We start from the raw sequence: 12,103 nt of genomic DNA, 5'->3' as shown, positions 1-12,103 counted from the left end.
GATCTCTAAGATTTAAAAGATTTTCTCTAAGATTTAAAAGAGGCAATTGTCCTAATTTTCAAAGAGATGATTTGTAGAAACTAAAGGAGAATAAATTTAATGTAAAATTCTCATAAATCATTGAAAGATGGTTTGTGAACATTTAGATTAAAATGATCATAAAAGACAGTAGGTGTTCCTTACGAATGAGCCATGCCAAACTAGTCTTATTTATTATGTTGTTAGGTTTCCAAGAACATTAAATTATTAGAGTGCTATAAAGAGAATATGTTTTGATTTTAGTGAGTCATACAGCAAAGTTTTTTTTTTTTTTTTCTCAAAATCCTGTAAACGGCAAAGGATGGCCCTGGATGATAATATAGTGAAGGAGGATTTTAGCTAGTTTAACTCTCTACTCAAAAAAGTGCCCATTAATATTTTCAAGGAGTTACGTCAAAATGTTCTGTCCTTGCTTGTATCCTGTTTACTAATTTTGAATGACTTGGTCATAAGATTCATAAAACATACTGAATAAACTTACAGGGAGAAAAAAATTGCAAAACTATGGCTAATCTCCAAAGGAGATTAACTAAGGACTCCAAACCATCTTAACAGTGTCAATAATGGGTTAAAATAAACCAAATGAAACTAAACAAGCAACATAAATGTTTGTACATTTAGATTCAAAATGTCAATTCTACAAATACAAAATGAGAGAGAATGGCTTTAAAACAGCTTCTATTAAAATGACCTAGGGGCTCATAGTTGACAAAAAGTTTGTCTTGGATCAAGAATATGAACTGGCTAAAAAAATAAATAAAGGCCAATTTCTCTCCAGACAACATTAATTGAAGAGAAGTTGGTGATGGAGGTAAACAGTCATACTGCACAGTGCAGTTGACGAGAACTCCAAGTAAGGTTCAGTTCTGGCTCCATTCTTTTGTTTTTTTTTTTTTTTTTTTTTTTTGCGGTATGCGGGCCTCTCACTGCTGTGGCCTCTCCCGTTGCGGAGCACAGGCTCCGGACGCGCAGGCTCAGCGGCCGTGGCTCATGGGGCCAGCCGCTCCGCAGCATGCGGGATCCTCCCAGACCTGGGCACGAACCCGTGTCCCCTGCATTGGCAAGCAGACACTCAACCACTGCGCCACCAGGGAAGCCCTCTTTTGTTTTTTTAATCATATTGGAGTATGGTTGATTTACAATGTTGTGTTAGTTTTAGGTGTACAGCTACGTGATTCAGTTATACATATATCCATTCTTTTTCATATTCATTTCCCATATAGGTTATTACAGAATACTGAGTAGAGTTCCCTGTGCTGTACAGTAGGTCCTTGTTGATTACCTATTTTATATATAGTAATGTGCATACATTAATCCCGAACTCCTACTTTATCACTCCCCCCATCTTTCCCCTTTCATAACCATGTTTGTTTCTAAAGTCTGTGAGTCTGTTTTGTAAATGAGTTCACTTGTATCATTTTTTTTTAGATTCCACCTGTAAGTTATATCATATATTTGTCTTTCTCTGTCTGACTCACTTCTCTTAGTAATCTCTCGGTCCATCCATGTCGCTGCAAATGGCATTATTTCATTCCTTTTTATGGCTGAGTAATATTCCACTGTATATATGTACCACATCTTTATCCATTCCTCTGTTGATGGACGTTTAGGTTGCTTCCATATCTTGGTTATTGTAAATAATGCTGCAGTGAACGCTGGGGTGCATGTATCTTTTCGCATTATGGTTTTCTCCAGATATATGCCCAGGAGTGGGATTGCTAGAACCTCCATGCTGTTCTCCATAGTGGCTGTGTCAATTTGCATTCCCACCAACAGTGCAAGAGGGTTCCCTTTTCTCCACACCCTTTCCAGCATTTATTGTTTGTAGACTTTTTAATGATAGCCATTCTGACTGGTGTAAGGTGATACCTCATTGTAGTTTTGGTTTGCATTTCTCTAATAATTAGTGATGTTGAGCATCTTTTCATGTACTTTTTGGCCACCTGTAAGTCTTCTTTGGAGAAATGTCTATTTAGATCCTCTGCCCTTTTTTTTTTTTTAACAACTTTATTGGAGTATAATTGCTTTACAATGGTGTGTTTCTGCTTTATAACAAAGTGAATCAGCTCTACGTACACATATATCCTCATGTCCCCTCCCTCTTGCATCTCCCTCCCACCCTCCCTATCCCACCCATCTAGGTAGTCACAAAGCACCGAGCTGATCTCCCTGTGCTATGCAGCTGCTTCCCACTATCTATCAGTTTTACATTTGGAAGTGTATATATGTCCATGCCACTCTCTCACTTTGTCTTTGCTTACCCTTGCCCCTCCCCGTGTCCTCAAGTCCATTCTCTAGTAGGTCTGCATCTTTATTCCCATCCTGCCCCTAAGTTCTTCATGACTTTTTTTTTTAGATTTCATATATATGTGTTAGCATACAGTATTTGTTTTTCTGACTTACTTCACTCTGCATGACAGACTCTAGGTCTATCCATCTCACTACAAATAACTCAATTTTGTTTCTTTTTATGGCTGAGTAATATTCCATTGTATATATGTGCCACATCTTCTTTATCCATTCATCTGTTGATGGACACTTAGGTTGCTTCCATGTCCTGGCTATTGTAAATAGAGCTGCAGTGAACGTTGTGGTACCTGAGTTTTTGAATTATGGTTTTCTCAGGGTATATGCCCAGTAGTGGGATTGCCGAGTCGTATGGTAGCTCTATTTTTAGTTTTTTAAGGAACCTCCATACTGTTCTCCATAGTGGCTGTATCAATTTACATTCCCACTGCCCATTTTCCGATTGGCTTGTTTGTTTTTTTGATATAGAGCTGTATGAGCTGTTTGTATGTTCTAGAGATTAGCCCCTTGTCTGTTGCTTTGTTTGCAAATATTTTCTCCCATTCTGTGTGTTGCCTTTTCGTTTTGTTTACGGTTTCCTTTGCTGTGCAAAAGCTTTTGAGTTTAATTAGGTTCCATTTTATTTTTGTTTTTATTTTCATCACTCTAGGAGGTGGGTTCAAAAAGATATTGCTTTTTATGTCAGTGTTCTGCCTGTTTTCCTCTAAGAGTTTTACAGTATTCGGCCTTACATTTAGGTCTTAAATCCACTTTGAGTTTATTTTTTTTAATTTATTTATTTGGCTGCATTGGGTCTTTGCTGCGGCATGCAGGATCTCTTTTGCACAGCACGAGCTTCTCTCTAGTTGTGGCACGTGGGCTCCAGAGCACAGGGGCTCAGTAGTTGTGGCACTCGGGCCCTCTAGTTGTGTGGCGCACAGGCTCTAGAGCACGTGGGCTTAGTTGCCCCATCGCATGTGGGATCTTAGTTCCCTGACCAGGAATCAAACCCATGTCCCCTGCATTGGAAGTTAGATTCTTAACCACTGGACCACCAGGGAAGTCCCCATTTTGAGTTTATTTTTGTGTATGGTGTTAGGGAGTGTTCAAATTTCATTCTTTTACACGTAGCTGTCCAGTGTTCCCTGTACCACTTATTGAAGAGACTATCTTTTCTCCATTGTATATTCTTGCCTCCTTTGTCATACGTTAATTGACTATAGGAGCATGAGTTTATCTGAGTTTTCGATCCTGTCCCATTGGCACCACTCTTAAAAGGAACATCCACAAACTCATATTCATTTGAAGAGAGGAATTTAAGGTGGTAAAGAGACTGGGCCACTCGAGGCCAGTGCTCTGAGGAATGACATACAGTCTTCAGATTTTGTGATATTAGGTTTATTCTTTGTAGCACGTGGAAAGCAAAACTCGTATCAGTTAAACAATATTGACTTCCTCCTAGTAGAAGAGTGAACTTGATAATAATTAAAGCTTTCAAACATTCTGTAGGCTCTTGTGTAAAGGAGCTAGCCGTCCCCTCCTTTGCAGCCCCCCCTAGAAAATCAAGACTGAATGATCCTCCATCAGTGGTGGTATAGAGATCATTCCTGCATTTGCCAGGTAGTTGGACTTGTCAGCTTAGGATTCTATGCTTCTAAGAAGTTTTCACCATTTTCTGTTTGCTTGGTCTATCATTCATTCTCAATGAACTTATTTTGTTTTCAGTCTACTATTAGATTGCCTAACACTTTAAATCTAATTGTTGCACATAAGCACAGATCTTAAAGCCCTTCACCCTTAAATTCTTGGCTTTAGATATCTACTGTTTTGCTATGCATACCAGGCATTACTTATCGGAGTGGCAGGAACCTAAATCAGTTAAGATCTGGAGGAGAAAATATCCAGCCTCCTTGTAGGGCTTTGAAAACAGCAGTATGCCGTGGTGACTGATGGCAAGAGAGGAGGAACAGCACGGAACTGAACAGTTGTTGTTTTTACCCCTTACATAGAAGAATCTTTTCCCCTTACGTCTGTTTTTAGGCTGCTCATTTCATGGGCGTCATGAGACAAGATGTGAAAACAAAAGAGAGATGTCTTTTAAAAGACCTAGCTACGTCACAATATAAGACACTATTTCAGTGTATATGTTGCAATCCCTAAATTAAGGCTACTAGGATCCTTGTGTGGCTGTAGAATACTAGTGCAAAGTTACTAAATACTGTTGGTCTTTAAAACCCCACACAGATGCCCGGACATGCGTTTGTGTAGCTAAGACACGTCTCCATTTCTAAATACTTTTCCTTTTCAGTTCTCATGAGCCATGACGCTAGAACTAGTACGATGGATTTAAGTTAATAATTGCTTGTAATACATGTTTAAAAAAAAAATTGTGTATTTTCCAATGATCGTAGCATTGGAGGTCCAGGATGGCACCCGATGTATACTCGTCAAATGCGCAGTGAGGTGGTCCGAGAGGAAGACCAGACCAGCCATGGCCCCTCATTCCCTCCCCCGCCCCCCCCCCAACTCCAGAAAAAAAGACCACTGGAAATATTAGTTCACAATTCTAGAGGCTTAACCTAAATAGCCTGGCGCTTCTCTTGGTAATCCTATCCCTGCAGGGGCTCAGCTTTGCTCAAGCTCGGTTCTGGGTTTGGGGCTAGAACATGGTTTAATGGCAGGAGCAAAGACGCAGTCCAAGAGGCCCAATTCCTCCCCCAGCAGGAGACGGGAGGATGCCAGCCTCCACGGGATCCTGCCCCATGGCGGGGACGTCACGTGGGCCGCCCGGGACACAGCTGGTCAGCCGAGTGGAAAGCAGTGACGAGCATGGTGCTCTTCACTGGCGTGAGAGGGGAGACGCGTCATTACAGAGAGAAACCCAAGGGCAGACTAGTTTACTGCTTACAGCGGACACTGTGGCTCATCTGTGTAGCGAGGCAAGAAAACAAACGGATACAAACTTCGGAGGTGACACAGGCCACCCTCTTTCTTCAGGGCCACCATCCAGAGGTGTGGGGAAAAGGGCAGGGCCAGGCCTCTTCCTTCCCAAATCAGTGTCCAGAAAGATGAGTCCACAAAGGGGGAAATGCCCTACTTCCACCCCCATCCACAGACTCCAGTCTTTCCTAACACTTCACCCGCCGTCTACTCTGGGGCATCCCGACCCTCCCCAGCAGGGGGGCCTCTTCACTCCTCGGCCCCAGCACTAGGGGCCATGGCTGGTCTGGTCTTCCTCTCGGCCCTCCTCGGGGGCTGAGGGCAGCTCCACAGCGGCGGCGGGCAGCTCCTCTTGGGCCTTGCTGAGTAGGGGCTCCGCGCCGGGTCTGGTCCCTTCAGGAAGCCGGGCGAGGCCTGGAGAAGACTGCCTGCTCGAAGCCTGAGCACAAGGGGCTGCAAACAGATCCAGGAAGTAGCCGTCCCCTCCCGGGGGGCCCCCCAGACCTGGTGGACAGAAGGAACTGGGGAAGGGCAGGTCTGGCAAGCAGGGGTCATTCCAGGGGACTGTACCTGTGGGATCAGAGAGCAAAACAAAGAGTAAGTAGGATGACGGGTACCAACCACGTTCAACGTGTTCTGTGACACAGTCCCCTCCCTGCTCCACAGAAACACGAGTTAGGACCCTGGAGCGAGTCTCCCCTCAGGACCAGGCAGGCTCCTGTCTCGAGGTCCTATGTCTGGGTAACAGTGACACAAAGTGGACCGTGGGTCAGGCCGAGTGCGTGCCCTCTCGCGCAGGCAGGAGACTGGGAACCAGCATCTTTCTTCCCCTTCTGCTGGAACTGAGTCCTCCTAAGATGGTCACTTCCCGGATTTCAGGGTCCAGGTGGCCCATCAGATACGCACATCAGCTCCCACCTATCTCATGCCAAGTATTCCACGCCTGTGGTCCCTAATCTTCAGCAAGCCCTCTAAGATATGGGAATATGGTCCCCGTTTCAGAATCCAGGAACCTCAGGAGAGCCCAGAGCTGAGCTGGACTTCAAACTTTGCGTTTCCTCACTCCAAAGCTCTCTTGCTGAGTCTTACTCTGCTCTGAAACCTCCGAGAAACTGGAGGAAGGAGAGCTTCATAAGGACAATCGGGCTTTCTTTAAGTAACAGTGATTCACTCACCCCATGCCTTCCCTCCAGCTCACGAGGCTCTCTCCCTTCTCACCGTCCTCAGTCACCAAAGGTCCCTTTCTGTTCCAGCCCCGACTCACCCATGTTCCCAGCGGGTGGCTGCAGCAGGATCTGCCCTGATGGAGGGCCCGGGAAGTAGCCCTGGGATGTGCCCCCGCTGGGGCCATAGGACAATGCAGACAGAGAGTCTTCCAGCAGTGGAGGGGTCAGGGAGCTGGGCATGTGGAAGGGGAAGGGGTGCAGGTATGGAAACTGGGGCTGGGGGTGTTGGAAAAGCTGGCTCTGTGAAGCCTGGGAGAACTGGAACGGTCCTGGCTGGCTGCTGGGTTGATATTCCTGGGGTTCCAGCTCCTCCAAGTACGAGCAGGCGTGCCGCTCCGCGGCATGTGCGTTCTTCCCGGACCGGGGCACGAACCCGTGTCCCCTGCATCGGCAGGCAGACTCCCAACCACTGCGCCACCAGGGAAGCCCCCAGAGGAGTGTTTTGTGCGGCTCGGGGGGCGGCCCCATTCCTACCGCGCAGCGAGGCTCCCCTCCCCCATCCCCACGACCCCAGACCTGCCGCCTCCTGTTCTTTTCTCCTGCTCTAGCTTCTCATCCTCGTTCCTGCGCTACTGCTGTGATGTCCTAGATCCTTCGCACCCCAATCCACTTACCCTTTTAATCCTCACCACGTTTACTACTCCTTGCTTCTCTCAGTCACCCTCCCCGCTCCCAAGCTCTATCTATCTTTCCTCCTCCCGTACCTCCCCCAGGATAAGTCAGGTACCACCGCCATTAGGTTGCGTACCTTGTCCCCCACGACCCACAAGGGCCATCCTTGCGGCTGCTCTCGTTGCCTGGGGTATCCAGCAGCAAAGACATCAGCTGGGAGGTGTGCACGGGGCCGAGGGGGAAAGGAAGGTTGGCTCTTCGGACAGGTGGGGGGCTGAAGAGTGGTGGGGTCACTTCCACCCTCTGGGCACCCTCACTCTGTTGGGTCGGGGCCAGAGTCTGGTCAGATGTCAGCAGCATGGGGGGCTCTAGGAACAGAGGTCAAAGGGGGGTTGTAAGAGTACGAAAGTGGGGGGCAGCCTTGGCAGCGCTGGGTGTGGTCCAAGTGCACAAAGCCCGGGTCCCCCTGAACGAAACCGTGGGGAGCTCCGGCCACTCCCAGGTCTTTCAAGAAACAGCCCTTTGACTCTGCTGTCTTCTGCGCCGCTGTATTCCCCAGACAACCCTCGGAAGGTGGTCAGCTCACCTGGAAGGGGATCCAGCGGGGACTCCTGAGCAAAGGTCCCAGGCTCCCGGTCCGCGGGCACAGCAGGTGGCGGTCCGGCTGCAGAACTAGAGGGAGACGAGCGAAGACTGTAGCTCGAGCAGTCCCTGGATTCAGACTGGGGCTTCAGTGTAGGGAAAGGGACCCAGATTTCCAAACTGTGCCTCCTACAAGGCACTGGGCAACTTCCCAACCTCATGCAGTCAAAATCCCTCTATTAGCCAACAACTCCCTATGCCCAGCCTTCCAGTCCCTTCTCCCCCTAGAGCCCAGGATCCCAGCTTAGCCCCCAGTTCCTGCCCATGGGGATGGGCCAGGAAGAGGAGAAAGTCTTACCTGCACTGGCTGCTGGTAGGGCTGAGGGCAGGGCCAGCAGTAGCGTCCGTGCTCTCCTTCCCAGTCATTTTCTCCACTTTTCGCCACTTTGCCCGGCGATTCTGGAACCACACCTGTAGGGGAGAGACACCCGAAGAGCTTGAGAAACAGGGTAGAGCCTGAGGTTCAGTCCTGCTGTCCCATGATGTCTCCGTGACTGCAGGAGGTCACTGCAGCGCTCAGATTGGCAGGGAAAGGTTCATCGAGATGGCCTCTGAGGTACTTTCCTCTTCTCATATTCTAAGGCTGTGGCAGCGTGGAAACAGGCAAGAACACAGCCCCATCTGAGGCCTCACCCCAGCCCCTGTCCGGGAGGTGCTGAGTACTTGTTTGGGTCTCCCAGAGGGCCGGCACGTGGGTTCTCCTCCACCCCGAGACCGAGGGCCAGTGCCCTTACCATGATGCGTTGGGGGGTGACTCCCACCGTCTGGGCAATCTCCCGGCGCTTATCGCTGTCCGGATAGTGGTCTTCTTGGAAGAGCTTTTCTAGCTCCTCCAGCTGGTCTGGAAGAAGAAAACACTGGCTTGAGGATGAACACCAGTGATGCGGAAGCAGAGGAGAAAAACAGTTGCCATCCAGAGGGGACCGCTGTCCCCAACCCGAGGGCCTCCCCAGAGCCCTGCGACTAAGCTCCCCATTGGGCTGGGGCCTCCTGTCTCTCAGGCTTTGTGGCAGGGAACTGTGTGGTGTTTACTTTCCTGCCCCTTCTACCCTGGGCCCAATTTCATATTCTGATGAGAAAACCCAACCTTTCCCTCTGAGGTCAGAGGTTATGGCCTACACAGGTCAAGAGAGGACCCGGCCAAGGTGATGTACAAACAAACCACACTCCTCTCTCCTGGGGCTGCTGCATGCTCTGTTGTGCCCAGCTTTCCCAGAGATGAGGCCAGGTCCCCTAGGTTTCCGCTCGCCTTCAGGGACTTACCCGAGCGGTATAGAGTCCGCGTCTTTTTCCGGCCTTGGCAGGTCACATCCGGCGACTTCTGCTGGTCTGTGTTTTGGCTGTTCTGGGCCAACGTGCTGAGGAGGTTGGCCAGATGGCAGGAGCCCCGGCCTGACCCACAAGGCACTGGGTTGTACGTGGCCCGGGCTGGGTTAGCGACACTGGGAGATGCCGTGGAGTCCAGACCCACAGCGTTAGGCTTTTTCTGCTTACCGGCGGCTGGAGAGTAGGGCCTCTTCCCCAGCTTCCCCTCTCTCACCGGGAGAGGATGCCCTTCCCCCTGAGGCTGGGGTCTAGGCGGGCCCAGGGCTCTGTCTTTGCGGAGAGCCCCTGAGCCCTGGCGCTGGCAGGCTCTCCCAGCACCAGCCCCAGCTACTTCTCCAGGGGCCTCTGATGGCTGCTTCTCCCCGGGAGCAGCGCAGGAGAGGGGCACGTCCTCACTTGGGGCTTCCCGAGTGTGGGGGGCTGAACTCTGCAGGGGTTCCTCCTCCTCTAGCCTGGCAGCCGGGGGCTTGTCTCCGCCCTCCTGACCTGTGGAGAGCCAGCACCCGCTGACCTTAGCTCAGGAGAAGGAACAGCCTGGACCAGGAGGGCGTGCTGCTTCCTGGTCTGCAACGGGTGTTCTGTTTGATCTGAAGCTTTAATTTGTCCACTTATCAAATGGGGTAATCATTCCAGGCGTACCTTCCTAACTCTGCTACTGTGAGGGTCAAATTAGATTATCCCACAGCTTGGAAATGCAAAAGCAAATAGATGCAGCCACGAGGAGCCTGAGCTCGCGTACCTAGACAGTAGGCGTGCAATCCTAATTTGGGGGGAACTTACTCTCTGTGAGTTCCCTGTTTTCTTCCCGAGACCTGGAATGTGAGTTTGAGGGACAGGCATCTATTCAGGGGTTTCTAGGGGACAAATGTTGGAGTGGACTCTGGGAAGAGAGAGAGGAATCGATGGAGACTGTGCTGTTTCTCAGACTGGATCTCGTTCCTGCGGCAGACACAGGCATCGGTGCTCAGAGCAGGGACGCGGCGGGACTGAGTGGTCTCCAGGAGCCCAGGCAAGAACATCAAAGGAGCTAACAGGAATGTCCACCCTGACCTCCCACAGAACTCACTGTGTCCTCGGCCACCCTCCTCTCCCTCATGCACACCCCCGTCCCCTCCCTGCAAAGCAGAATCTCACTCAGGGGCCTCGGGCCCAGGTGAGCACCCTCCTTTTACAGGTAAGGAAGAGTGACCTGGCTGGCACTCATCCTCCAAGCTTGTCTGTCCTTCTCTGAGCTATGACTGATTCATCAGGAGTTTACCATGTCCCAGGCATTGTGCTAGGCACCTTTCAAAGATTAGTCCAGCATGCATTTAATCCTTGTGAGGAAGGCATATTTATAGCTCATTCTAATATGGAGAAATGTGGATGACAAAGTTGAGTGGTTTGCCCAAGCTCACACAGCGCCGTGCTCTTGACCACTAGACAGAGTCCTTCCTGGGGTCACCAACCCCGCCCCCATTCCCCTCCCAACTTACTCATAACCTCCAGATCCCAAACCGTCTCAGCTCAAGGAGCTGCTTTATCATTTCTAACTAAATTGGAACATTTTTAAGACGATGCTCACTACTAAGAGCGAGTTTTTTTTTTTTTTAATGGAAGTTGCATGAGATAGGCTGTCTTAAGGAATGACTTTCTAACAATGTGTAAGAAAGCTGTAGGTCATGGGCTAAGGCGCTTGCGTTGTCAGATTGTTTCCTAGGGTACAAGCTAGTGAAGGGGGTTTGCAGGCCTTTATGGCGGCACGAAGTGCTGAGGCTGGATGGTGAAATGGGGAAGGAGGGACACACCGGTTTTACAGCATTTTAGGGGCGCTCGTAGCCTAGCAAACCCGGTACACAGTAGGTGCTCAATAAATGCGACGTATCCGGGTGATAGGCCCCGGTAAGAAAGGTGATGGGTGTGGGAACCTAGAGCAGAAGAATCACGGCCCTGCTTTTCTTCCCTTCATCCGAACGCCAAGGATGGGGGGCGCGGCGTGGTGGGCTCCCTGGCCCCCCGCCCCGTCCAGCCCCACTCAACTCCCCTCCAACCCCTACCCTCGGCCTGCCGCTGGGCTCCAGCCCCTCAGGACCCCGCGCACTCACCCCGCGGCTCCGGGCCGCGCTCCGAGCTGAGCTCCATTGCCTGGACTCCAGCACGCGGCCGCCGGACTGCTTTTGCGCGCCGCCTAATGAAGCCTCGCGCTCGGGCAGGTGTGCGGAGCTGCGGGCGTGGGGGGCCCGCGCCCTCCCCCCGCCGCCGGCGAGGCCCACTCGGGAGGGCGGTGCCTGGGGCAGCTGCGGGCTGCCGAGGCCCGGGGGCCACGCCGCTTCCCGCCCCCGCCGAGGCCCAAGCCGGGGCAGGTGCGGGCTCTGCTGCGGCCCCTCCCCGGTGGGTGGGGGCTGCACGCGGGGCGTGGGCGAGAGCCCGCCTACTGGGTCGCGGTCGGGAGGCTCGCCCTAGAGGGCCAGGGCGTTCGGCTGGGGGAGGGTGGCCGGCTCCCTGGCCCGGACTTGGCAATGGGCTTGGTGGCGCCTTTGGCCTTGGAGACAGAGTCCTTCCTGTGGAAGGTGACTTGGGGAGCCACTTATCAAGGGAGCTCCAAACCCTAAACAAGGGTTCCCTGCCTCCCAGCTGCATCACTGAGGTTTCCCCAAGCCTCAGGATTAATGAGCCCCCAAGACCCCGTGCTGATTGGAAGGTCCGTAGAGCACGGAGCTGTCCTCGAGGATGAAAGCGAGCTGGAAGAACCCAGGCTGCAGGGTGAAGCGGACACCTCTTGAATGGGACGCAGTTGTACGCGCACGGGAGGCCGCAGGTAAGCCGGGAGAAAGCACTAGCTCGTCAAAGTTTTGTCTCATGTTTCCACCCACTTGATATCAGTTTTTCTGGCCGAGAATGAAGGAGCGTCGCATAAGGGAGATCTCACAGGTGTGATCTTTACGACTCCCAGTTCCTGGAATGTTTCTTGTCTGCTTTATAACATAATTTCAGGATTTAAAATCCTCATGGCCTCTTCCTTCCATCTGCCCTTGAGTGGGAGGCGCTGGCCA

General features: G+C 51.1%; 1 protein-coding gene across 1 annotated transcript in view; it reads right to left on the bottom strand.

Moving 5' to 3' along the window:
- Positions 1-5,533: 5,533 nt before the first annotated feature.
- NOBOX (NOBOX oogenesis homeobox) overlaps positions 5,534-12,103 on the bottom strand; it is a 9,788-nt gene continuing 3,218 nt past the window's right edge. Inside the window, exons 2-9 of the mRNA XM_024758068.1 lie at positions 11,108-11,509; positions 9,009-9,582; positions 8,461-8,586; positions 8,044-8,239; positions 7,690-7,775; positions 7,240-7,471; positions 6,530-6,816; positions 5,534-5,835 (exon numbers count right to left, since the gene is read on the bottom strand). Of these exons, the coding sequence (XP_024613836.1) occupies positions 5,534-5,835; positions 6,530-6,816; positions 7,240-7,471; positions 7,690-7,775; positions 8,044-8,239; positions 8,461-8,586; positions 9,009-9,582; positions 11,108-11,509 (2,205 nt within the window). The remainder of the gene's footprint in view (positions 5,836-6,529; positions 6,817-7,239; positions 7,472-7,689; positions 7,776-8,043; positions 8,240-8,460; positions 8,587-9,008; positions 9,583-11,107; positions 11,510-12,103) is intronic.

Source organism: Neophocaena asiaeorientalis, unplaced genomic scaffold (assembly GCF_003031525.2).
Source record: "Neophocaena asiaeorientalis asiaeorientalis breed wild unplaced genomic scaffold, Neophocaena_asiaeorientalis_V1.1 scaffold206, whole genome shotgun sequence".
NCBI lineage: Eukaryota > Metazoa > Chordata > Mammalia > Artiodactyla > Phocoenidae > Neophocaena > Neophocaena asiaeorientalis.
The sequence above is the reverse complement of the archived record's forward strand: the minus strand, read 5'-3'. Positions and strand labels throughout refer to the sequence as shown.